The 27,498-nt window shown below is 47.4% G+C and overlaps 1 protein-coding gene across 1 annotated transcript in view; it reads left to right on the top strand.

Annotated features, from left to right (window-relative positions):
• SORCS2 (sortilin-related VPS10 domain containing receptor 2) overlaps nucleotides 1-27,498 on the top strand; it is a gene marked incomplete at its 5' end in the record, with an annotated part of 563,000 nt that overhangs the window by 201,003 nt on the left and 334,499 nt on the right. The window contains one exon of the mRNA XM_011935447.1: nucleotides 6,641-6,708. Coding sequence (XP_011790837.1) covers nucleotides 6,641-6,708 — 68 coding nt within the window. The remainder of the gene's footprint in view (nucleotides 1-6,640; nucleotides 6,709-27,498) is intronic.

Raw genomic sequence — 27,498 nt, 5'->3', positions numbered from 1 at the left:
GTGCACAGGGTGGTCAGGGAAGGCTTCTAGGAGGCGGTGGCCTTGAGAATGAGCAGGAGGGAGACAGTGCAGAAGTGAGAAGGGGAAGAGCACAGCAATCCAAATATGCAAAGGCCTGGGGGTGGTGACAGAGTCAAGGCGGAAGCTCGTGGCCAAGGGGGTGTGTTTGGAGCAGAGTCCACGGCAGTGAGAGTGGAGGGAACCAGGCTACTGAGTGACAGGAGGAGCCCCAGCTTCCTGATGAGGCTGAAGGACAGTGAGCAGGGGTGCGGGCCTCCCTCCTGGGGACACCTTGCCAGGGTAGCCCCTCAAATGTGAGCAATGAAATGAAGCTTCTGCAGGCCTGGGGTGGGGCTGCCTGGGGGTCTGCATTTCCAGGAGTTCCCGGGAAGCCAGTCCCCGCTGTGAGGAGGAGGCCCACGGCTGTGCGGCTTAGCCAGGGAGACCTCAGTGATGCTGGGGGCCTTCGGGGGCCTTGGACGCTGACCTCAATTTCTCCGTGTTTCAGTGGGGTGTTGATTTTGGAGTTTGCAATCAACACTAAGTTCTTGCAGTCTTTTACTATTAGTGGTAGTATTTGGTGCTTTATGTGTATTGATTGGCAACTGAATTGGGCCTGAGTCTGTCTTTTTTATTATTCTTGAGCCCCCCAAAGGCAACCATGTGTAAGGCTGCTTCACGATCATTTCCCACTGGCTGTTTGGAAGGCTCAGTGTCCTAAATTGGAGGTGCTCAGAACGTTTCTCGCTTCTTGTCCTAAGAGCGGCACATTTGAGGAGGCGACGGCGAGCGCTCCTGAAGAGTAAACGGAGCTTGGGGGAACCGGACACTCACGCGGGGCCAGGGTTCAGGCTGGCTCAGAAAAGCTCGCTGTGCGTCTCTCTGAAGGGATTACTGCGCGTCTCTCCATAAGGAGCTTGTACCTGGGGCCATTGCCGTACTGCTGAGTCAGGCCCCACTGCACACGAGCAGAGGGAAGTGGCCCAGGGTCTCAGAGGAGGCACAGTGAACTTCCCCCTTGGATGGTGAATGGTGAACCTGACCCCTGGATTATGGAACAGCTGACCTCGTTCCTGGTGGATGCTGGTTACGTTTGGGGAAGGATTTGGTGGAGCAGTTTATGAAAATGGCCTTTTAGAAACTCCCAGGGCTTATTATTAGGTTGTTTGGAATGGAACAGATTTCATGATGTTTGGGGGTTTTACAGCCATCGATTGGCTCTAGTTTTTGGAAGGGAACAACTTCTCCATTTGACACGTGGAGAAACTGCAAACTCTGCGGGTTTGGAAACGTGCCAGTGGCCACTCAGGGAGGAGGGGCTGAGCGTCGGGCGTCTATGTTCTGATTTCTGGCCTAAGTTTGTGTGGATAGATGCAAAGAGATGGGGAGACCCTCCCACAGTCTCCCAGTTAGCACCATTCCTCAGATCAGGAAACCGAGGCTCAGCGAGCCTGGCCACCCTGCATCACACCCTCTTTGTTTCATTTTAGTCCATCTGAGAAGTGCCCACTCTGCCAGGGCCACCTTGTAAAGACAGCATGGACTTCCCAGTTCATGCTGTTCACAGGTGAAGACGCTGACGACTTTGCTACTGGCCCATCAACCCTGAAGCTGAGACTTCCTCTGTGCCCGCCCCCATTCCCCAGAGCAGCAGAAAGTCCGGTTAACGCCATTGTGAGTCCAAGGCTGGTTCGCCTCGGCTCCCTCCCACTGCCAGAGCTTTGAGACGTAGCCCAGGCCCCTCATCTCCAGGCAAGTTGGACAGCTCAGTGCAGAGCAGAGAACCCTCCTGTGAGCCCAGCACAGGGCTTGGCATTGAGTTGTATGGTGGAGGTGGGGGCTGGCTATGGTGATCAGGGCGGGGACACCATGGCTGGCCTAGGGTCTCTCTAGGAACTGAGTGTGGACTTCAGGGTTCTTTTCCTTCTGGGGAAGGGTACCCTCAGTCCCTCTCAGGGAGGGAGCAGGCCCTTCCCTAGAATAAAGCCAGAGGCAGTGGACGCGGGGGCCAGGCTGTGGATATGGACCTACCAGGACCAGGGTCTGTCGCCGCCAAGCCCTTTCTTTTCTCTGAACCTTAGTTTCCCTATTTCTAAAGTGAAGCAGTGGTGGTGGCATCCTGAGTTCCTGTGAGCTCTGTTGTTGAATCTGACACACCTCCTTCCAGCCCCTCACCCAGATCCGCCCTCACTTGCAAGGGAGGTAGGTGCACAATGGGTGAATAAAATCGGGGTGCTCTGCAGACACACAGTCCTTAACCATTAGCGGGGCTGGAGAAGCGCTGAAACTCGCAGATGCTAGAGGTGTGGCAGCTGCTGCAGGACCGGCTCCATTATGTGCAGAGTTCAGCGCAAAGTGAAAACGCAGGGTCCCCGTTCAGACATTCTCAAGAATTTCCAGACTGCAACAGCAGAGCATGAAACCAAGTGCAGGGGCTTCGTGGCTGTGCAGGTCGCAGGTCAGTCACCTGGCCTTGACTATCTGGAACACTCCACGCTGCGGAACTCCTCGTGTGGGCTCTCACTGGGCTAAGGAAGATGAAGCCTTGTGTCTCCCAGGGTTCTGGAGCCCCTCCCCTGAGGGTTAGGATGGGCATCGCCGTGAGGGAGCCCTGGGCCTCCAGGACAGGGCGTGTTCCCTACCCTGAGGTGTCAGGAGGAGCGGCTGATGGACTCTGCCGGGAGTCCCCAGACATCAGGGGCTTTGGGGTTGGCTGGGACTGGGTCTGAAGGACAGGTTCTGCCTCCTGTCTGCATCAGCTGCTGTATATGCTCATCCATGTCCTCATGGACTCACCCACTCATTGATTTACTCAAGGAAAGATTGATGGATTTTTCTGCTCAGTGCTAGGCTCACGGGGGTTTAGGGGTGGGGGAGTCCCCACTGTCGTGGAGCTTACTGCCTAGCAGCCTCAGGGGCGGACAGGTAGGTTCGGGAATTCCAAAGAGGCTGATGTCTCTGCCAGGGCTGCTGGGCTGGACCTGGGTGGTGGTGCCTCAGAGGAACCCTGGGCATCTCCTTGGCCCGTGCTTAGGAGGCAGGCATCACAGAGGCATGAGGGCAGCAATGAAGTGCAGACCCATAAAAGCCCTGGGCCTGGTCACAAGAGCTCCTGGCTCTGCTGTGTGCGATGCCAGGCAGGTCACTCGGCGGTTCTGTGCCTCAGTTTCCTCACCCGTAATGTGAGTACAGTAATATCAGCCCCTCCCAGTCGGGGGACAGGGGCTGCGAGAGAGTGGATGAGTCCATGCTGTCACAGGCTGAGCCGGCACAGATTGGGAACCCAGCACCCTGGCTCCCTGGCCCATTTGGTAAAATGACATTGGGAGAATAGGAACAGATAGATTCGTGCACTGCCTTCCCCACAGCCAGGAGGACGGGAGGCGAGAGGATGAGACACGGGGTGATGTGTGCATCCTGAGGAGACTGTGAAGTAATGAGCGGTGGCAGCGGCTGACCTCTTGCGGGCAGCAGTAGCTCTTCTTTCCTCATCTTCTGCTTGGACATTCCTGGCCATCTGGGAAAGATCCCTGGGGGCTGCGGGCTTAGGCAGCCTCTGGATGGGAGGAGACCCTTGGCAACGGCCGGGGCTGTGTGGCCCTGACTCACATTCCCGATTTTTCTCCCACCCAGATCAAAGAGCCCCAAGGCTAACACACCAGCCACTGAAAAAACTGTCCCGGGGATATTTCATCTCCAAAGCTGTTAGCCGAGGGCCCCAGAAGGGCATGTCCTAAGTTTTGGTTCTTCGAAACCACTTTTAATAGAAGTTTCTTCTGAAAACACAGGCTTTCAGCGTGGCAGCAAAGAGCCCGAACTTGACGTCGAATTGCTTGGGATCAAATTCTGACTCTGCCGCTTTGCTGAGTGTGTAGTTTTTGGCAAAATATTGAAGCGCTCTCTGCTTTAGTTTCTTCATCTGTAAAACAGAGATCATAACACGGAGCTCCTGGGGGCGTGGGGGGTGGGGGGGCAGCACGTCTTCAGCCTTCCTGGGGCGTGGGGTGGGGGTGCTGTAACTGTGGGGCTCATCGCAGAAACCGGTGGTTGTTAGCTATCGTTATTCTTAACGGCGACAGCTCCTATGGCTTATGGGCCATTTCACGTTTGCTACTGAATGTTTAATCATCACCATGGCGTCATCGCAGACTGGAAAACTGAGATGTGTTGAAGTTGAGTGTCCGCTAGTGCAGAGCCAAGCGTGGAACCCAGGTGGTCGGACCTCACATCAGGGTTCTTCTCCTTGACGACTGCAGGGGCAGGTCGTGGTGGGGCTGTCTTGCTCTCTGGCTCCTGCAGCACTGGCCCTTCCTGGGCAATCTCCTTGTTTCATCCCCGGGCAAAGACAACCCCCACAGGAACCCAAAGTCCCATTCGTCTGGGCCGTTTGAAGCCAGTAGAGCAATTCTGTCCCCAGGACAGAGTGGAAGGAGTGCGGTGGTGGGGGGTGTGGGGAGTGAGGCACTGGCCTCTGCCCAGCTTCACTGCATACATGACCCTTCCTTTGCGTAAAGTCACCTGTATTTCTCTCAGTGAGTGGTGTGGGTGCTTGTTATATGGCAGGTGCTGTGCCCCGCACTGGGGAGATAAACAAGGTCCCCACCCTTAACGGTTTATCATTCAGCAGTGGAAGCAGACCCTGTGAGCTGTGTGGGGTTGCAGGGAGTCCAGTGGGGCTGGAGGGGGTGTATGGAGGGGGATTTGTGCCCCGTGTGGGGGGCCTTCCTGGGGGTGGTGTGAGTCAGGCTGAGATCTGAAGGTTGAGCAGGAATTCACTGAGGAAATAGGGCTGGGGGGTTCGGGGAAGAGCATCCCAGGATGAGGAACGCCTTGTGCAAAGGCCCCAAATGCTGGAGTTTAGAATGAGGGGATGGGCTGGTGGGGACTCTCCCCTTAAGGGAGGGGGAGGAGGAAGCAGTCTTGCTGGGTGATTGGGTGACTGTCCACAGCGGCAGAGCTGGAATGTACAGGCAGGAGTGACAGGGACGTGAAGCCAGCCTCACAGCAGGGTGCGCCCCAAACCCAGCAGTCGGCAGAAGGGCAGGGTGCCCTCCAGAGCCGAGCTCCACCCCTCGAGGCCAGGGCAGAGCCTGGATCTCCCTGCTCCAAGATCAGATTGGGGCAGGGATTTCCTCCTGGATGAGGCCGAATCAAACAGCTTTGAGGTCCCTTCCAGCTGCCACACTCGGCTGCACAGAATCCCTTCTGGGGACAGCATGACTATATCAAATGTGAATCAGTGGGTTAAAGTCCCCACCTTGTCAGCGCCCCACTCCTCGGAGGGACCCGGCTCCGACGGCAGGCTGTGAGCTGCCAAGAGAAAATCGCTTTGTTCCTGAGCATGGCATAGCCAACCTGGCCCTGATTGACAAGGCCTTGCTTTTTAAAATCATCGCTGCCTGGAAGATGCACACTGTCCCATCTCGGGCAACAGCTGCTCCTCGTGTCTTCCCTGCTCGAATCACCAGGGAAAGAAAGACAGGTCAGCCCAGCTGCCATCCGTGGAAATAGCACCTTAGGGCCGAGCGCAGAGAGCTCTGCTTCCATGGAGGAGCCCGACCGTTGGGGATGACCAGGGTGGTGACCCCAAATAACCAGGCGAACAGCCTCTCCAAAACCCAAGGCTGTTCCCATCTTACCTCCTGGGGGCTTCCCTGGCCACGGGAGTGTTAGGAACAGCTAATGGGGACTGGCAGTGAGTGAAATGAAATCTGATGTATGTGAAAACGCAGTGGCCAGTGCAGTAATTGGGAAAATCTTTTTCCCATCAGGGCTGGTGCATCCTTATTCCTGACCCCCACCCTTTTTTTGTTTACACAGTTGTTTCAAAAAACAGTTAGGTGCTCCTAAACACTTTTATTTTCATTTTTATAAATAGTTGCATTTTCTGCACAGGCCTGAAATGTGAACAGCATGGTCAGGTAGGGCCCTGTATGTGATAAATGAATGAATGAATGAATGTGTGATGAATGAGTGAATGAATGTGTGATGAATGAATGAATGAATGTGTGATGAATGAATGAATGAATGTGTGATGAATGAATGAATGAATGGTCTCAACAACAAACACAGGTGTGTACCACCGAGGACTCCTGGGCCCCCAAGCGTCTTGGCTGTGCCTCCGCAGGCACCCCTCCAGGACAAGTCACGACAGACAGACCACAGGGACCTGCTCTAGTCTTGGGTTGCAGCCCTGGCAGCTGTTTCCAGCAGGCTCTGGAGATCCTCTAATGTGCTGGTGGAGACACAACCCCTTCTCCAGAAGCCTTGCCAAATGCGCTGCGTCCTCACACCGGGACCACTGCCCTGGCACTCCCTTTGCCACAGCTTGGGATTTTCCAGGGCTGGATTTGAATTATTTCCAACAAATGGCAGCTACTGTGTGGATTTCACTGGATTCAGATGTTCCCGAAGTCATTCTGCAGAGCACAAGCCAGTCCTCAGAGCAGAAATAAGCCGACGTCTAAGGGCTCTCATGCAGGTTGGCCCAGAGCCTCCCAGGGATACTGACTGAGAGAGGCCCCTGGGCAGCTGATATTTAGAGACCCCAAAATCTGGCAGGGAGTGGTGTCGCTGTACCTCTCTTTGAGAACCTTGGAACCCACTGATTTCTGCCTTTTACTTTCTGTTAACACCACAGGTGATCTTGATCCTGACGAAGTACTACCACGCGGACATGGGGAAGGTTCTGGAAAGTTCGCTGTGGCGGTAAGTCAGCCCGATGGCAGGCCTTTCTCTTATGCACCTGCGCGCCGTCTTCCCAGGCTCTCCACTGAGGACTGAGATCCAAACGCCTCGCTGTCGTAGCCTCTGTGAGTTGGTGGCCCTGCGAGTTGGTGGCAGAGCCTCGCCTCTAGCCAAAGAAATTTTCTTTGGCTAGAAAATGCATAAGGGAAAAGTTGAAAGTAGCTTCACAGTTTGGGCAGTGGGTATAAATTGCACTGCAGAATAGACAACTGTTCAGAAAGCATCTCGGCTTTCTTCTCTTTTCTTTCTGTTTTTCTCCCCGTTTCCTTTCTTTCCTCCCCGGAGGAGGAGGGTTTGCATTGTGAATTCAGGTCAGTGCACAATTTCCCTTCGCTTGTGCTCAGAACTTCACACGCAGCTCCTGGAGTCCACCAAAGGCTCTGATTATGCTCATTGTTTGGACACTTTTCTTTCTTCCAGGCTTAGCCAAAGAGCTTGGTAAATAAATAAGCCGCTGGCGATGGGGGATATCTCTTTATGTGTGAAATGTGAATCCAGCCCAGGAACATTCGGTTGCCCCTTGGATGTTTTAAATGAGATGAGGAAGAAGGAGGTTTTGAGAACCCATTTTGGTTATCATCCTCTTCAATATTTACATCCACTCACCCAGGAAGGGTACAGATGGTTCCCAGCCTCTGGGCTGTGGTTTCAAAGCTTTTCTCCTGCAAAAGATTCTCTTTCTTCCATGCACCGATGACCGCCTCCATGTTCTCTGGGTGTGAAACCAACCGTTTTGCTTTCCAACATATGTTTCTCAAGTAATAATTCATTTTTCTATTTGGAATCCATAAAAAGACGCCTGTCCCTGCTGATCAGGACCTTGAGTTGGTTTATTTTCCATTTTGGCTCGGTTTTAGCTAAGGGCTTTGGTGATTCATTCTGTTGGTTCTTACTGAGGGATTTCTGCGATGCGCTGGGAAGTTATTGAAACGGTGTCTCGAGTTGGGTTCTTTCTTTGCTGTAGAAGGAATGACATCACCTGGAGCCCACAGGCCTGGTCATCTGTGCTGCTAATGAGGCCAAGCTCAGGGGTTAAGACCCTCACAGTCCCCTGAGTGGTCCTCACCTGCTCCCCAGCAGAAACACATTTCCTAGAAGCTGTCCTCAGTGTGGCTTCACCTCCCAGACCCACTGGTCTCCTCTAATTCCATCGTCACCACCAGAAAACGGGGGGCGAGTGATGGGCGGCGTCCCTGTGTAGAGGACAGATGTTCCCTGCCACGGCCCCCTGTTGCTTTATGTACTGGTGGGTTGCTTTGAAAATGTCTTGTTCCTCCAGTGCTGGGCAAGGCAGCGTTCACTACTTCCAGACAAGAGCAGAAAACTGTGTAAGCTCTGTGGGCCCTGTGAAATCTCATTGCTGCTCTTTGAAACTTTAAGTTCCAAGGCCAGTTTTGGGACCAACACTCCTGGACAGGGAAGGCCCAGGGAGGGTGCCCTCGCTGCTGGGCAGGGGGTCTCAGGATGGGTTCCTCGGTGACAAAGCAGGTGGAGATGGTCAAGTCTTCTCCTCCTTCCAGCAAAGGCCCTCAGTTACCTGATTCGCCCCAATGCCAGCACGGCTGTCAAGCACTGGGCTGCAGCCCTCCTTGGCGTGGAGGGATCTGCCTGGGGGCTACCCACCTCAGAAGTTTCCAGAGCACCTGCTTCCCTCCCCTCACTGCAGCCTCTCAGTGTGGCTGGACGTGGAGGCAATGAGACTGTCTGAATCGTCGTCTGAACAGGGAGTGATCTTTCCCGGTGTGATCTGCACTTATACCACAGAGTTGCTGGCTTAGTTCATGTTTGCTGGAGTCCTTGTGCGGTGGGGGTGGGGTGGGACTGGCTGTGTCTGGCTCTCTGGCATGGGACCCAAGACCCCTCACTTACAGGCTCCAGATAGGATTCCTCAGAAGCAGGTGGCAGCGGAGAGACCAAACCACCCACTCACAGCTGCTCCAACGGCCGGGCGGTGGGGCCTGCCTTCTCCAGAGAGCCTCCCTCCATATCTGTTAAATGGGGTAAGATGCCCCTGAGGGGAAGTTGTGAGAACTGAATGAGGAAATGTGTGAAATGTCCCTAGAACAGTACACGGTCCGAATTCAGTTTTTCTCCGAAGCAAATTGACAGATTTTAATTTTCCGTGTTCCCTTCTCATCACCATCTCTCATCACCAGATGTTTCTCTGCCTTTATTAAAAATGCATGCAGAGACATTAGTCATCTCACCAAAGTTCATCCACATCCCTACCCATCGGAGCCGTTCCTTTCTTTGTTTATATTATCTTTTCTGATGCTAACATATTTATATAGGTAGGGACACAGAATGCAGGCTTTTATTTTTTTATCATTTATAAAATATGTTTCTCATTTTTCCATGTAGTGACAGGGTCTGTGTTGTCATTTCTTTTATGGCTGGTATGAGCCCCTGGAGTTGGTTCACTCTAATACTTAGCTGTCCCCTTATTGATGCTGCCATAAAAAATTTAAGCAGGTAGTTTTCCTTTTCGTTTTGTTCCCCGGGATGAATCAGTTACATGACTGAACCGGGGAGTGTGAGTGGATTTACAGCGGGTGTGTGGTGGCATTCAATTCTTCCTCAAGACGAATGTGCATTCCCACCCAGGCAGTGCCCTGCGTCCTGCCAGTGGCTTTCCTGACTCCTGCTCATTTGACAGGAGGAGCTGAGGGCAGGAAGGGGACGGCGTCATTGCTTTAATTTGCATTGTTTTTGTTTCCTAGTGAGGAGGAGCAGTTTTCTGTGTTAATTACCACTCGCATTTTCTCCTTTGCACATTACCTGCTCCTGTCCTCACCCTCTGTTTTGGGACTCATGCAGGAAGTTGGTGTTGAGAGTTGAGAGCTTACCATTGGCCTCCTCCCGCCCCCGCCCTGTGTCTGCGTTTCAGGCCCCTGTGGATGGAAGGCTGGCGGTGCCCTCGTCTGGAGAACACATATTAAATAGGGCTATTAAAGGCACAATTAATGAATGTGCACTGTGTCTCCTAAGAATCCTTCTGTGTAATTGCAATAGATACGCTGTTAATGACAGGTACGGTGTTTTCATTCTGGAAGTGGCTCTCTGAAATCTAAGCTGAATGTGTTTTTAATTGTCCTGCATTTATCTGGCCCCGCGTCAGCGGCACCCCCTCCTGGCTTCCATGATGGTTCAGTGCTCTGCCCTTTCTTCTTGTGGTGGTGATGGGGGTCTTCTGCTCAATCCCGGGCCCCCTTGAATCAGTGCAAAAGGCTGGGGGTGAAGAGGGGAGCACCATTCTTCCCTGGAAAGCCCCTGGTTGACATCAGGGTTTGAAGTGTGCAGGGCGCGCTCCTCCACGTCATCTCGCTCACACAAGCCACAGAAGCCACAGAGGGTTGAGCAAAACCTGATGTGTAGACTGTGGGGTCTTAGCAGAGGCACAAAGAAGTCACTTAGAAAAGCCCTTAAAAAGTGATGCAGCTTGGGCCAGCCAGGGAAGGTGTGGGTTCAGGGTAGGTCCTCCCAGAGGTTTTCCGGGGGAGGAGCACGGGAACAGTAGATCTAGTGTAGTACTTCTCAGGCTCCAGAGGCACTTGGGGCTCCTGGGATCTTCCTGCAAGGAGCACATGGTCAGATTCCACCAGTTTCCAGGGTGGCCCAAGACTTTGAATTTCTAACAAGCTCCCAAGTGCTGCCCATGCTGCTGGTCTGGGGACCACACTTCAAGTAGGCAGAAGTTGGGCTGGTTAGGACCGAGGTTTAAAATCCTTCCAGGGTACTTGAAATAACATACAAGCCATATGCCCTGCAAAGACCCCGCCCATGGCTCCTACCCCATCCCCAGTCTCAGCTCCTCCCACTCCACCTCTTACTGTTCAGTGTCCAGTGACAGTAGCCTCTTGGCTGACCCTGGACTACACTGAGCTCAGTCCTTGTAAGGGCCTGTGCATGCTATGGCTGCTGCCTGGAGTGCACGTGGCACCAACCCCAGGTACTGGATCCTGCCCCCCATTCAGTCTCCCCATAAACCTCTTTTCTTCAAAGAAGCTTCCCTCACTACTCAGTGCAAAGAGACCCCCAGGCAAGTGTGGGACTTCCCGTTTATGGTTTGCCCCCCCACCCCCACCACCACCCCTAGAACATAGGCTGGTTGAGGATGTGAGGATGGAGACCTGCCAGATTTATCTTATTGATCACCAGATCCCTGAAACCAAACTCAGATCTGGCACAGGAGATACATGGCGGGCATTGGATGAATGGATTGACGGATGGATGGATGGATGGATGGATGGATGGATGGATGGATGGATAGATGGATAGATGGATGGACAGATAGATGGATGGATTGATAGATAGATGGATGGACGGATGGATGGATGGATGGATGGATAAATGTATGAATGGATTGATAGATGGATGAATGGATGGATGGATGGATGGATGGACAGATGGATGAAAGGATTGATAGATGGATGGAAGAATGGATGGGTGGATGGATGGGCAGATGGATGGATCGACAGATGGATGAATGATGGAAGAATAGATTGATAGATTAATGGATGGATGGATGGATGGACAGATGGATGAATGGATAGATAGATGGATAGATGAATGGATGGATGAATGGACAAATGGATGAATGGATAGATGGATAGATGAATGGAAGCGTGGATGGATGAATGGACAGATGGATGAATGGATTGATAGACGAATAGATGAAATGATGGACAGATGGATGGATGGATGGACAGATGGACAGATGAATGAATGGACTGATGGATGGATGAATGAATGGATACATGGGCAGATGAATGGATGGATAAATGGATGGACTGATAGATGGACAGATAGATGAATGGATTGATGGATAGATAGATGAACAGATGGATATATGGATGGATGGGTGGGTGGATGGATGGACAGATGGATGGGTGAATGGAAGAAAGGATGGATGGTGGTGTGGTTTTTGGGAAACACTGCTGAGACCTAGAAGACCCTTTACATTTACAAGGTCATCTTAGGGGATGCTGTGGAAGCCAGGAAATTAGAGTTGGCTCTTATTCTGTCAGGAGGAGGAAGAGGGTTCTGCAAGCATTCTGAGCTAGAGAGAAAGCTTACCTTGGGCTGCTCCCTATGCCCTGCCTCCTGCTGTGATACAGCCTCAGGGATCACCCTTGCTTCACACTGAGCTCGGCTGTTGGGCAGAGTGGATTTGAAACAGAGGGACAGTCGTATAGACCAGGGGATTCTGTTCCTGTGCCATCCCTGAAGCAGGACCACACTAATGCTGGGCCAACCCTATCACTTCCTGGGTGCATTTGACTTCAAGCAGGACCTTCATCCAGGGGCAGTCTCAGGATAATTGGGAGTGGAACTGGTCCCAGGTTTTCTATAGGATGACTTGGTTGAATCCTCTCCTTTTTGTTAGGTACAGGAAGTGATTCTTTTTCTTTATCTTCACTTTAATTAATAAATCTTGAACATATCCTGAAAAGTACAGACCATGGTAGGACACATGCCCAGGTACCCAAGAAAGAGAGCCAAGTGAGTGTTCATTAAATAATCCATAATTCTCTTCGTCCCAGTCTCCCTTGTGGTTAGTTTGGGGTCGCATGATTAGTGCGGGCCAGTGGATGGTGAGCAGGAATAATGTGGGTGCCACTGAAATTTAGGGCCTCAGTTTTTACCACACCAGAGCCCAGTCCAGCTCAATGCCTGTAATCTAGCTGTCATCAATGTCAATTTTTTCCATATATGTTTCGAATCACTCTCTCTCAAAGAAATACACTAAGATAGATTCTGATGAAGTTCAACTCTCTCCTCCATCCTCTCACACCCATCCTCACCACCCACCTGGAAGTAACCTCTACCCTGAAATTGGTGTGGATCATCCCCCTTTTATATTAAAAACATAAAACACAATATACAAATCATAATTTATCTTGATTGTCGTCTGTATGTGTATATGTATGTCTACCTGCAATCAATATGTTCTACTGCTTAGCTTGTTTTGCAAAGAATGACATTACTTTGCCTTTTGAAGTTTGCTTTATCTGCCTAACTTTGTGTAGGTAATTTGTCCATGTAGCACATGTAATCTATTTGATTTACATTTTCCCCTGCTGTGGGAGTGCTAGGATTTCTATCCTGAGATTTTTGCCACTCCAATCAGGGCTGCAGCAAGCATCTGTGAACACGTCTCCAGTCAGATGCTTGGATAGGGTGGAAGGTGTGTGCGCAACTTCCTTTTTCTCTACCTATTGCTAACTTATCTGTGAGGTGACTCACTGCTCCACACCTTGGAGTTATCAGAGTTTCCATGTTTGCACTCAAGTGGGTGTGAGATTATAGCTTAATCTTGTTATTTTGCATCTTCCTGATACCTGGAAAGATGGAACATATTTTTCTGTTTATTGACTTTTTGGTTCTCCTCCTCTGTGACTCATCTGCTCATATCTCGTGCCTGTCTTTTTACAGTTGGGTTGCTTAACTTTCTCTTGACCCCTACCTCTCCACTCTAAAAAGCCCATGTCATTTCCAGGCCCCTTACTTTTAAGATATGCCCTCCAAATGTGTCTTGAACTCCTGCCAGGTGCCATTCATTCTTTCCCGACACCTTCTTAGAAGGTTTCCTCCTAAGAATGTTTTACCATGCCACATTTATGTCTCAAAGTGCAATTGTTAGAATAGCAATTCTGACGGATGGTATATTAGTCAGCTATTATAGCCATAATGCTGTGTAACAAACCACCGCCAAACCCAGTGGCATGCACTCAGCATTTATTCTCACAACTCTGTGTTGACTATAGTTTGGTTGCTTTGGTCAAGGTTTGGCTGGGTGTTCAGGCTGCTGGCTGGTGGGCTTGGGTCTGCTTCATATCTGTTTGTGCTCGGACCCAAGTTGATAGGAACAGGACATAGGCCACCAGGACATGTTCTTCTCATGCCAAATACCAGAGCTCAGGAACCAAACTCAACCACACAAGCACATTTTAAGACTTCTGCTCACATCATATTTGCTAGAGTTCCATTTGCCACAGCCATGGTCAGGTTCAACATCAGTGGGGCAGGGGGAGTACAGTTTGAGGAGGTTGGTGGGGTGGAGGGAAGGGAATGCTTCCTGAATGGTAATTTAAGGTATTTCAAGTAATAACTGTTTCCAGAAAATACATATTGTATGGTCATATTTGATAAATATATTTTAGGGAAGAAAGTTTCAGATTTACTTACAGTAGGATTTGTTAAGTTCTCTGATACATTAATACACGTTATACTTCTCCAGGAGAAGGTTATACAACATTTCTCAGTCTCATTTAATTCTGTAATCTTTAATTTTTATTTAAATATTATTTTTGTTTATATAAATTTATGAGGTACAAGTACAATTTTGTTACATGTGTAGATTGCATAATGGTGAAGTCAGGGCTGTTAGAGTATTCATCACCCGAATACTGTGCACTGCACACATGAAGTAATTTTGAATATTCCACCCCTCCGTACCCCTTCACAATTCCAAGTCTCCACTGTCTGTCATTCTCTCTGCCTCCATATGTATATATTTTTTAGTACCTATTTATGAATGAGGACATGTGGTATTTATCTTTCTGGATCTGCCTTGTTTCACTTAAGATGACAACCTCCATTTCTATTTATGTTGCTGCAGAAGACATGATCTCATTCATGTTCATGGCTGAGTAGTCTTCCATTGTGTATATATGCCACATTTTCTTTATCCAGTAATCCACTGATAGACCCTTGAGTTGATTCCACATCTTTTCTATTGTGAATAGTGCTGCGATAAACATGAGTACAGGTATCTTTTTGATATCCTAATTTCTTTTCCCTTTTCCTCTGGGTAGATACCTAGTAGGAGATTGCTGGATCTAATGGTAATTCTACTTTTAGGTATTTGAGCAATCTCTAAACAGTTTTCCATAGAGGCTGTACTAACTTATATTTCCATGAACAGTGTACAAGAGTTGCACTGTTCCATATCCTCACCAACATCTGTTATTTTTTGTCTTTTTATTAATACCCTTCTGACTGGTGTAAGATGATATCTTTTTTTTTTTTTTTTTTTTTTTTTTTGAGAAGGAGTCTCGCTCTGTCCACCAGGCTGGAGTGCAGTGGGGCTATCTCGGCTCACTGCAAGCTCCGCCTCCCGGGTTCCCGCCATTCTCCTGCCTCAGCCTCCCGAGTAGCTGGGACTACAGGCGCCCGCCACGGCGCCCGGCTTTTTTTTTTTTTTTGTATTTTTAGTAGAGACGGGGTTTCACCGTGATCTCGATCTCCTGACCTTATGATCCGCCCGCCTTGGCCTCCCAAAGTGCTGGGATTACAGGCGTGAGCCACCGCGCCCGGCCAAGATGATATCTTATTGTGGATCTAATTTGCATTTCTCTGATGATTGGTGATGTTGAGCATTTTTTCATCTGCCCATCGACCATGTGTATGTCTTCTTTTGAAAAATGTCTGTTTGTGTCCTTTGCTCACTTTTAAATATGATTATTTGGTTTTTGTTGTTGTTGTTGTTGTTGAGTTGTATGAGTTCCTTATAAAGTCTAGATATTAATCCCCTGTTGGATGAATAGTTTGCAAATATTTTCTCCCATTCTGTAGGTTGTCTGTTCACACTGTTGGTTATTTCTTTTGCTGTGTGGAAGTTTTTTTAGTTTAATTAAGGCCTATTTTTGTTTTATTTGCCTGTGCTTTTGTGGTCTGAGTCATAAATTCTTTGCCTAGACAAATATTCAGAAGGGCTTTCCCTAGGTTTTCTTCTAGCATTTTTATAGTTTTGGACATTACATTAAAATCTTTAATCCATCTTGAGTTGATTTTTGTATGTGGTGAGAGATTGGGGTCCGTTTTTATTCTTCTGCACAGGACAATTCAATTTTCCCAGCACCATTTATTGAAGAGTGTGTATTTTTCCTAGTTATGTTTTTGTCAGCTTTGGCAAAGATGAGTTGGCTGTAAATGTGTGGCTTTATTTCTGGGTTCTACATTCTGTTCCATTGGTTTATGTGTCTATTTTTATAACAGTACCATGCTGTTTTGTTTACTGTAGCCTTGTAATATAATTTGAAGTCAGGTAACGTGGTGCCTCCAGCTTTGTTCTTCTTGCTTAGGATTTCTTTTGCTATGTGGGCTCTTTTTGGGTTCCATTTGAATTTAGGGTTATTTGTTCTAATTCTGTGAAAAATGATGTTGATATTTTGTTAGGAATTGCATTGAACCTGTAGATTGCTTTGGAATGTATGGTCATTTTAACAGTATTAATTCTTCTAATCCATAAGTATGCAATGTGTTTTCATTTGTGTCATCTACAATTTCTAAAGAGGTATTTTGTAGTTTTCCTTGTAGAGCTCTTTCACTTCCTTGGTTAAATTTATTTGTAGGTGTTTTTCTGGTAGCAATTTTAAATGGGATTGCCTTCTTGATTTCATTCTTAGCTAGATCATTATTGGTGTAAAGAAACACTGCTGATTTTTGTTCATTGATTTTGTATCCTGCAACTTTATTTTATCATTTATCAAATCTGTTTTTTTCATGGAGTCTTTAGTTTTTAAAATAAAAACTAAATAAAAGGATACTAGTCTTTAGTCTTTATTTTAACTTTCATTTATCAAATCTGTTTTTTCATGGAGTCTTTAGTTTTTCCAGCTATAAGATCGTGTCATGAGTCAACAGGGATAATTTTACTTCCTCTTTTCCAATTTGGATGCCTTTCATTTCTTTCTCTTGGCTGATTGCTGTGGCCAAGACTTCCAGTACTATGTTGAATAGGAGTGGTGAAAGTGAGCATCTTGGTCTTGCTCCAGTTCTTAGAGGAAATACTTCCAACTTTTCCCCGTTCAGTATAATGTTGGCTGTGGGTTTGTTGTATATGGCTTTAATATTTTGAAGTATATTCCTTCTATGCCTAGTTTGTACGTGATGTATCACATTTATTGATTTGCATATGTTAAACCATCATTGCATGCTTGGTATAAAATCCACTTGATCGTGGTGTATTATCTTTGTGATGTGTTGTTGGATTCAGTTTGCTAGCATTATGTTGAGGATTTTTGGATCATTATTCATCAGTGATATTGGCCTGTAGTTTTTTTTGTTGTGTCCTTGTCTGGTTTTGATATCAGGGCAATGCTGGCTTCAGAGAATGAGTTTGGAAGTATTGCCTCCTCTTCAGTTATTTTTGAGCAGTTTGAGTAGGATTGGTATCAGTTCTTCTTTAAATGTTTGGTAGAATTCAGTGGTGAAACCACTGGGTCCTAGGCTTTTTTTTTTTTTTTTTGGATAGGTGACTTTACGACAGCTTTGATCTCTTTACTAATTGTTGATTTATTGAGGTTTTCTATTTTCTCATGGTTCAATCTTGGTGGGTTGTATGTGTCCAAGAATTTATCCATTTCTTCCAGGTTTTTCAATTTGTTGGCATATAGTTATTTGTACTAGTCCTCGTAACTCTTTGTATTTCTGTGGTCTCAGTTGTTACGTCTCTTTTCCATTTCTGATTTTATTTATTTTGAGTTTTCTTTCTTCTTTTCTTAGTCTAGTTTGTTGATTTTATCTTTTCAAAAGACCAACTTTTCATTTTGTTGATTTTCTGTATAGTTTTTTGGTTTCAATTTCATTTATTTCTGCTCTGATAATTATTATTTCTTTCTTTCTATTAATTTTGGATTTGATATGTTTTTTTCTAGTTCCTTGAGGCATATCATTAGGCTGTTTATTTAAATATTTTCTCTTTTTTGAAATAGATGTTTATTGCTATAAACTTTCCTCTTATACTTCCTTTGCTGTGTCCCATAGATTTTGCTGTGTTGTGTTTCAATTTTAGTTTGTTTCAAGAAATTTTATAATTTCTTTCTCAATTTCTTTATTGACTCATTGGCCATTCAGGAGCATGTTGTTTAATTTCCATGTGTTTGTGGAGTTTCTGAGATTCTTCTTGTAATTGATTTCTAGTTTTATTTATTTGTGGTCAGAAAAGATACTTGATATGATTTCTACTTTTAAAAATTTGTGGCCGGGCGCGGTGGCTCAAGCCTGTAATCCCAGCACTTTGGGAGGCCGAGACGGGCGGATCACGAGGTCAGGAGATCGAGACCATCCTGGCTAACACTGTGAAACCCCGTCTCTACTAAAAATACAAAAACTAGCCGGGCGAGGTGGCGGGCGCCTGTAGTCCCAGCTACTCGGGAGGCTGAGGCAGGAGAATGGCGTAAACCCGGGAGGCGGAGCCTGCAGTGAGCTGAGATACGGCCATGGCACTCCAGGCCGGGCGACAGAGCAAGACTCCGTCTCAAAAAAAAAAAAAAAAAATTTGTTCAGACCTGTTTTGTGACCTAAGATATGGTCTATTCTGGAGAATGCTCTATGTGCTGATGAATTCTATAGCATTTGGGTGAAATGTTCCCTAAATGCCAGTTAGGCCTATTAGGCCTAGTGTGTAGTTTAACTCTGATGTTCCTTTGTTGATTTTCTGTCTGGATGATCTGTCCATAACTGTTCATAACTGAGAGAGGAGTGTTAAAGTCTCTTACTGTTATTGTATTTCAGTCTATCTCTTTCTTTAGATTTATTAATGTTTGCTTTATAGACTTGGGAGATTCGTATTGAGGGCATAGGTATTTAGAATTGTTACATCCTCATGCTGCATTGACCCCTTTATCATTATATAGTGACCTGCTTTGTCTCTTTTTACAGCCTTTGATTTGCAGCCTATTTTATTGGATATAAATAGAGCTACTCCTGCTCTTTTTTGGTTTCAAGTTGCATGGAATAACTTTTTCCAGCCCATCACTTTCAGTCTATGTGTCATTATAGGTGAAGTGGGTTTCTTGTAGGCATGATATAGTTGAGATTTGTTTCTTTATCTATTCAGCCACTCTATGCCTTTTCATTGGAAAATGGAGGTCGTTTACATTCAGTACTATTATTCGTAAGTAGGGACTTACTATTACCATTTTTGTCGCTTGTTTTCTGTTTATTTTGTATATCCCCTCTTCCTTTCTTACTATTGTTCTTTGTGGTTAAGTGATTTTCTCTAGGCATATGTTCAAATTTATTGATATTTATTTTTATTAAATCTATTATAGGTTTTTGCATTGTGGTTATCAGGAGGCTTATAAAAACATCTTATAGATATAACATGTTATTTTAAAGTGATGATAATTTAGATCACAAGGAAAAGAAAGAATAGAAACAAACAAACAAAAATTACACCCTTTATCCTCATCTCCCCCATATTTTTACTTTTAGTTGTTTCAGTTTACATATTTCTATATTACCTATTTCTTAGCAAGTTGTTGTAGATATTACTGTTTTTAATAGATTTATCTTCTGGGCTTCATACTAGAGTTATGAGTGGATTGTGTATTACGATTACAGTATTAGAGTATTCTGGGTTTGTCCATGTCCCTAATTTTAACAATGGATTCTAAACCTTCAGGGTGTTTTTAATTTTTTATTTATTTTTTGCATGCTAGTGTTTTGTTTTGTTTTTCCTTTCAGATTGAAGAACTTCCTTTAACCTTTCTTCTAAGACAGATGTGGTGGTGGTGAATTCCCTCAGCTTTTGTTTGTCTAGAAAAGACGGTATCTGTCTTTCATATTTGAAGGATAACTTTGCTGACTAAAGTATTCTTGGATGAAGGTTTTTTTCTTTTAGCACTTTGAAAATGTCTTTCCACTCCCTCCTGGCCTGTATGGTTTCCTTTGAGAAGTCTGTTGCCAGATGAATTGACGCTTCTTATGGGTTATTTGCTTCTTTTCTCTTACTGCTTTTTAAATCCTCTCTTTGTCCTTGACCTTTGAGAGTTTGATTATTATATGCCTTGGGGGCAGTCTTATTTGGGTTGAATCTGTTTGGTGTTCTCTGACCTTCCTGTACCTGGATAGTTATGTCTTTTTCAAGTTTTGGAAAGTTTTCTGTTATTATTTCTTTGAATAAGATTCCTACCTCTTGCTCTTCCTCTACTTTCTCCTGAACACCGATAATCCTTACATTTGCTCTTTGAGGTAATTTTCTATATTTGCAGGTGATCTTTGTTCCTTTTTATTCTTTTTTTCTTTTTTCTCCTCTGACTATATTTTCAAATAGGCTGTCTTTAAGCTCACTGATCCTTTACTCTGCTTGATCCATTCTGCTGTTGAGAGCCTCTAGTGAAATTTTCAGTTCCGCAGGTGTTTTTCTCAGTTCCAAGATTTCTCTTTGTTAAATTACTCTGATAAATTTCTGAATTGCTTTTCTGTGTTATCTTGAAGTTTTCTTTAAAACGCAGTTTTTAATTCTTGGTCAGGGAGCTCACATATCATCTCATTGGAGTCAGTTACTGTTTTCTTACTTTGTCCATTTTGGGAGAACATGGTTCCCTGTTTGCTATTGTTTCTTGTGGATGTATGTCAGTGTCTTTGCATTAAAGGATTCATTATTTATTATAGTCTTCTCTGTCTGACTTGTTTTGGTTAAAAATTATTTACAGCTAGGCCACTACCTCCTTTTTGACTCTAAGTGGTGCCTTAAGCCCAGGTTCTCCTTGGCTGTAGTTAAGGACGGGAGTGCTGCCCTTTCCAAATGGGGGAAGTATCAAAGGGGATTTCTGGGTAGTGTGGGGATGGTAGCTAGGGGTTCATGCCCAGGGGACCTGTGGAATAAATCTCCAATACCATGGCGCTGCTGAACAGACACTCTGATTTGGAGTCTCCTTTGGCCAAATTCCAGAGCAGAGTTTTCAGGGCTGGACTTGGTAGTCCTTCCTCCCTTCTTTGTCTCTGATGTCCTCAGGGATATTTCTCCCTTCAGCACTTGAAATGTTTTCTGTGGATCACGGCCGGAACAGTTTCCCGCCAGAGAACCCAAGATGATGGGGAAGCTGGTTGTCCACCTCAATCCCACTTTTTCCAGGGCAGAAACAGTGGGTTGGCAGTACGTTTTCTGCAGGCTCGATGCCAGGCAGGATGGGGAGAGAGGCATCAAGGACGTGGAAGTGCAATTTTCTTATCATCTGCTCTGAGTCTTTTCACTTCTCTGTGGCTCTGGGAACGGTCTCATCTTCATATTTGCATTCTGAAATATTGCTGGTGATCATCTCAGTGTTGTATATTTGTTTTTGGTTTTCTGCAGGTCAGAGTGAAGCCAGGTTGCTTCTATGCTACTATTTTTGAACCAAAAGTCTCCTTGTTTTTTCTGTCTTTTAATGTATAGAATTTTAACGTATGTTGTGAATGCAGTCTGAGGAATTTGAGCAGTGGAGTCCAACAGCAATGCAGCATCCTCTGACACTCACTGATAGCAAGAAGCATCAAAGTCCTTCTCTGCAGAGGCCAATGATGGCCTTGGGGGACATCCCCATGGTGTGACCATGCTGAAATTGACAAAGCCTTCTGCAGAGTGTCTTACCAGCCTATGGGCTGTCCTGGGTACCACAACATTCCTCTCTGTGTCCCCTAATGTTGGAGCAAACAAAGAGCTGTCCTGCTGATTAGGCCGTTCTTGGTAGATAATGCTGAGAGTTCATAGCCAGTTTTCAGATGGGAAAATTTAAGAGATTATATGCTTTGCCCTTTGGTCATCCAGAAAGAGGGGGCTTCAGAAAGAAACAGTCTTACACTGTAAGGGGAGCTGTACCCTTAAGGTGATGAGAAGCACGGAAAGTCCTCTGTGCACACAGACAGGCCTTTGTTTCCATTCTGGCTCCATATTTCCCTTCTTGGTGACTTCTCTGAGTCTCCTCTGTAAACTGAGCCTAAACATTCAGACCTCATTGTAGACCTCGTGGGCCCTTATGAAGATGACAGCAGATAATGCGTGTAAAACGCTGGGCCCTTAGTAGATGTCAGAGGTCTGTTTCCTTCCTTCTCCCATTACCTTAAAATGTCCCGTTGGCTTTTCACCAGCTGCATTTTTGCTCCCAGGCCAGTCTCCCTCAGTGTTTGCTTTAACATCACCATGGAGATCTAAGTTTGATTTAAACAAGAATCACAGCAGATAGGGATCGAGAGAGAGGCCCTGACTATAAAGCTTTCGGGGTTACGGTCTGTTCAATAAATAATTCACTGTGAATCAATGGTTTGATGAGGTTAGGCTGAGAGGCTTTGAGGTGCCTTTAAAATGTTCTGGGACAAGATCTGAGGTGACTGAGAAATCATGAGAATTTGAGGAAATTTCTCAGCGTTCCTAGTCCCCGGCCCCAGCAGCCTCTTGTCTCCATCCTTTTTTTTTTTTTTTTCTTTTTTGAGACGGAGTCTCACTCTGTCCCTGGGGCAGAGTGCAGTGGTGTGATCTCGACTCACTGCAACCTCCGCCTCCTGGGTTCAAGTGATTCTGCTGCCTCAGCCTCCCGAGTAGCTGGGACTACAGGCATGCATCACCACGCCCAGCTAATTTTTGTATTTTTAGTAGAGACAGGGTTTCACCATGTTGGCCAGGATGGTCTCTGTCTCTTGATCTCGTGATCCACCCACTTTGGCCTCCCAAAGTGCTGGGATTGTAGGTGTGAGCCACTGTGCCCGGCCTCTTCTCTCCATCTTGACTTTAATACCTGCTCTCCCTTGGGTCCTGGCTCCAAGGACCCCTCTGTCACTGCTTCTAGCTTCTCTACTTACTGACTTTCCTTCTTTTTCTCTTTCCTCTCTTTCCTTCTGCTTTCTTCCTTCTCTTGCTTCCTCTTCCCATGTATCCATCCACCTATCTGATCAACCATCAACGCTTTCTTCCTTCCTCCCATTCCTCTATCTTCTCTCCTCATTTCTATCCACCCTTCTCACCTTTGTTCATCTCTCCCTCCTTCTCATTCTTCCATCCATCTGCTGTCCATCTACCCATCCATTTCTTCATTCACTCATCCATCATCTTAACCATTCACCCATCATCCACCTCTCCATCCACCTACCTGCCTTTCCTCCCTCCATCCATTTAGGATCCGGGGTGGAGTGAGCTATGATAACTGATATCTAAGACTCAGAGTTTAGTAGGGAGTACAGACAAGGAACCAATCCATGACAGTGGCATGTAATCTACTGTACAACAGAGCTGAAAGAACCAAGGAAGCCTCAGACACCCCTACTCCATTGGAGCAGAGGAAGTGGTAGTCAGGGAAGACTTCCTAGAAGAAGATTCACCCCTGGTCCCCAGACACTACAGCCTCTCTTCTCTTAAAGCTGCCGTCCATACATAGTGCTTTCAACACTGCTACAGCCACAATGGCTCTTTGTGTCTGCTCCTGGCCCAGCACACCCCCACCATCCCTAGCACGTATCCTGCCAAGGTCTATCAAGTCTGTGTAGCAGATGCCAGCCATCCTTCTGTAATCCTAGGCTGCATGACAGAAGTGCAGCTGCTGGCCCAGGAGGTGGTAGGGACACTCTGCCCGCTCTGTACTCTGGCTGGGCCTGGGTCCCAGCTTCTGCTGTAGGAGCTGCCCGAGTGTTTCGCGGCCCATTGGGGTTCACCCTGGCATTGTGTGCCACCCGCGTGTCGCTCTCCTTTCCTCCCCTGGATCCTGCTCACTCGTCCTTGCTCCTGCAGGCCGATGGCCACCCCCTGGTGCTAGTTCTCAGGGAAAAAGCAAACTGGGGCAGAAAGGGGTCTCAGCTTCTTCTGAGTGAGGCTGGCAGCTTCTGCCCCAGCCAGAACGTTTGTTCTGAATTTAGCTTTCTGACAGTGTGTGCAGGGGGGTCTGGCTTCTCTCCCTGGCTGGGTGACAGCCCTGCCCATCCAGACGACCTTGTGCATTCTGATCTCACAGCCGGCTTCCCAGCCCGTAGGATTGTCTCAGATGCTTTTTTCAGAACTGGGGGACAGATGCTCAGTGGGGAGGGGGAGCCTGAAATGTAGGGTGATGATTTGATTCTGCACCTGTGCTCAGCCGAGAATCCTCTCTCAGGGTTGGTCTTCCCAGCTCTTGAGGATTCTCCCTCCAGAGTTTTCTCATCAGCCCCTCCCCACCCCCCGGGGCAGGGGCCCTCCCTGCAGGTCTTGCTCCTCCTGCCGGGTCTCCCCAAGCACCCTTGCTGCTTCACCTGTCCCCCTGGGCTCAGCTGTCCTTTCCCCATGGGAGCCCTTTCGGATCCCTCCTCCCACCCGGGTTTTGTCTTGCCCCACCCCGGGCTTTCCCAGGAACTCTGCCACAGTCCCCATCCTGTCCCTGCCATGGCAGGCACCTCCATGTCTCTAGGGTGTGGGTTTTTGTGTTCTCTGCACCTGGCAGAAGCTCCGGAACCACCATGAGCCCGGGGGCTTTCAGAGTGGAATCCGCATCCACCAGGCATTGTGCGTGAATTTCAGTGATAACCTCCTCCCATTTCCTCAAACCAAGGTACTGGGTAATGCTATTAACCTTCTTAAAGTTAAAGATTGTTAATATGGGCAGTGCCAAATTCCTCTCCAGAAAAATTCTCCTACAAAAAGTGCCACATCTTTAAATATTGTAATTATAATTTGCGATCATCATAAATATGGTGTGAAAACAATTCCCTGTGTTAACCCCACTTCATGAGATTCAAACTATTCATATTTGAGATGAATATTTTCACTAGTCTTAAGATGCAAGTATATAAGTGATTTATACATTTTGAATTCCAATTGAATTATGTATTAAATGTTTTCTTATGTTCCTCCATATTTTCACAACCGCTTTTTTTTTTTTTTGAGACAGTGTCTCATGTTGCCCAGGCTGGAGTTCAGTGTTGTGGTCTTGGCTCACTGCAACCTCCGCCTCCTGGGTTCAAGTGATTCCCCTGCCTCAGCCTCCCGAGTAGCTGGAATTATATGCGCCCCCCACCATGCCTGGCTAATTTTTGTATTTTTAGTGGAGATGGGGTTTCGCCATATTGGCCAGGCTGGTCTCAAACTCCCGGCCTCAGGTAATCTGCCTGCCTCGGCCTCCCAAAGTGCTGGGATTACAGGTGTGAGCCACTGCACCTGACCCACAACTGCTGTTTTTTAATGGGTGTATAATGTACTCTCATCTGAAGGAGGTGTTGTTTACTTAACCAAGTCCTTGTTTTAAGACCTCTGAGTCATTTCAGATTTTCACTAACGCCGAGATGTAAAGGGAGCTGTGGTGAGTGTCCTTGTACATACACTGCCCCACGTCTCTATATTCTTAGGGTAAGTTCTTCTGTGTGCCCTTTTCCTCCTGCATATCGGATTGCAGGGTGCTGGGATTCTGGCGTGGCTTTGGGTGTATGGAGGGCCTGTCTCTGAGGCTGTTGCTGATGTTACTGGAGGATGTAGAGACTAAAGGGCCATTTAGGGAAGAGGTAGTAGTAAGTACATATGAGATCGGCCTCCTTTCCTCGTGTGAATATGTCTCCAGCTAAAGGAAAGCTGGACAAGGCAAGACAAGGATATGCTTGCTGTTCTGTAAATCCCATTAACGGATGCAGGCACCGCTTTGGGCATCAACAATTCAGACTGCACAGAACACTGGGGCCAGCCAACCAGGATCCTGCCAACCAGCAGGAGAACAGAGGACCCAGGGTGGTAGCCCGCAGTTGTACATGGCAAGGCCTGGCTGCACTCCGGTGGTATGGAGTCCCGTCCTACCCCCTGGGCATGCTGGGATAGGTTCCCCTGGGAGGGACTTCGGAAGTAGTTTCTGAGGGATGAATAGAAGTTTTCCAGGCAGAGAAGGGCAAGTGGAACAGAGGAAGACAGTCTAGGCAGCGGGAGCAGCGGGGCAATGGCTTGGAGGCTGGGAACTGTCAGGGTTTTGGGACATGCCCTGGTAAGTGCATAGGCTGGTGGCCAGGATGTCCTGTTTTCCAGGCTGCCATAAAAACGACCACAGATATAAGACCTGAAGCAACACAGGTGTGTCATCTTACAGCTCTGGATGCCACAAGCCCCACCAGGTCTCACTGGGCTCCAGTCAAGATGTGGACCGGGTTATTTCTCTCCCAGAGCTCTAGGAAAGAATCCATTCTCTTGCCTTTTCCAGCTTCTAGAGTTGGAATGCAGAGGCTGCCTGCCGTCCATGGCTCAGGCCTTCCCTCCTAAGCCAGCAGCGTCACTTCCCTCTGGCCCCCCTTTTTTTTTGGTCCCACATTGTTCTCTGACCACAGCCAGAAAAGGATCCCTGGGGTGACTCCCTCTTAAGGACCCCCTTTTAAGGACCCCTGAAGTGACACTGGGCCCACCTGGATAATCTAGGATAATTTCCCATTTCTAAGTCCTTAATCAGACCTACAAAGTCCCGTTGGCCAGGAAAGGTAATACGCTCACGCTCTGAATGTTAGGATGTGGCCCTGTTTTGGAGGAATTTCTTCTGTTGAGCACACAGGCATGAAGGCACCTAGAATGGTGGCCAGAAGTTGTCAGTTAAAGGCCTGGCTGGGGCACCAAGATTGAACACAAGATGTGAAGAATCGTTTCTCGATAACCTAATTTTGTAAACATTCTTGAGCATCCCCTGTGTGCTAGGCACTTTGCCAGGTCTTAGGATTGACCCACCTTGACAACGAGGAAGGGATGGAGAGGGGCCCAACATCCAGTATTGAGAGCCCTGCAGAAGAGGGCAATTGGGCACTTCAGAGATGATGTCTGAAAGGGGCTTTGAAGGATGGATAGGAATTTTTCAGGCAGACAAGGGAAACATGATGTGAAGAAACACAGAGGCATGAGGCAGCCTGGTGTGGAGGGACCCTAAGGAGTTTAGAGCGGCTAAAGCGTGAGGTGGGAGGAGGGTGGCGGGGGAGTGCACTGGTGATCTAACCAGGGTTGGATTAAGGAGGCCTCGTGTGCTGGCCAGAGGGGCCTGGACTCTATTCTGTAGGTGATGAGGAGTTAGGCCTGGGATTTCAATAAGTTAGGCTTGTGGACCAGAGCACACATTTGGCTGCAGCGTTTGGAGGAGACAGGGAGGAGGAAATTGCAGGGTTTAGGGAGACGCTTCTTCAGCCGGTGGGCAAAGGAGGCGTGGTATTCGATAGGGTACCTGGCCCACTGAGCTCCCCCTCCTCGCCCTCCAGGACACAGTTGAGTGTAAAGTCCTAGCACATGTGTTCCTGGAGGGGCTGAGTCAGGGGCAGGACTCAGGACTTTGCGTTCCCCCACTCTCACTGGTATCCTGAGTGCACTGCATACACACACTCATGCACACTCATGCAGACACACATGCTTCCTCCTCCATACTGACACACACATGCCTAGACATGTGCATGCATGTGCACAAGCACACACAGTCACACATGCAGACACACGTTCACACTTGGGTGCACACAGAGACACGCATATGGACACAGTCACACACAAGCACACACATGCATGCACACTTGTACACTCACACTTGTACACGCTCTCAGACACACATGCATGCATGCACACACACTCATACTTGTACACTGATACAGACACAAGCACACACATGCATGCACACACACACTTGTGCACACACTCAGACACACATGCATGCACACTCACACTTGTGCATATAGTCAGACACACACATGCATGCATGCACACTCACACTTGTGAACACACTCAGACACACATGAATAACTGTACACACACTCACACTTGTGCAGACACACTGACACATTCACACACACGCACACACACCCACCCATGCCTTTGCCTGTGGTCTGCAGAAGAGCAGAGCTGGGTCTCCTGCTCTTTGCATTAAAGTCACACTCTGCCCTGAAGATGTGCTGCATTTTAATGAACCCCCCACCCCTCCCCCTACCGCGGGGCGGGAAACACGAGGAAACTGTCTTCGTTTTCTGTTATGTAGTAAACCTTGCTTGAGTGAGCACTGAAGGATGGAACCATAAACCTGTTTACAGGGC

Source organism: Colobus angolensis, unplaced genomic scaffold (assembly GCF_000951035.1).
Source record: "Colobus angolensis palliatus isolate OR3802 unplaced genomic scaffold, Cang.pa_1.0 Scaffold143, whole genome shotgun sequence".
Classification (NCBI taxonomy): domain Eukaryota; kingdom Metazoa; phylum Chordata; class Mammalia; order Primates; family Cercopithecidae; genus Colobus; species Colobus angolensis.
This window is presented reverse-complemented; position numbering and strand designations above follow the sequence as displayed.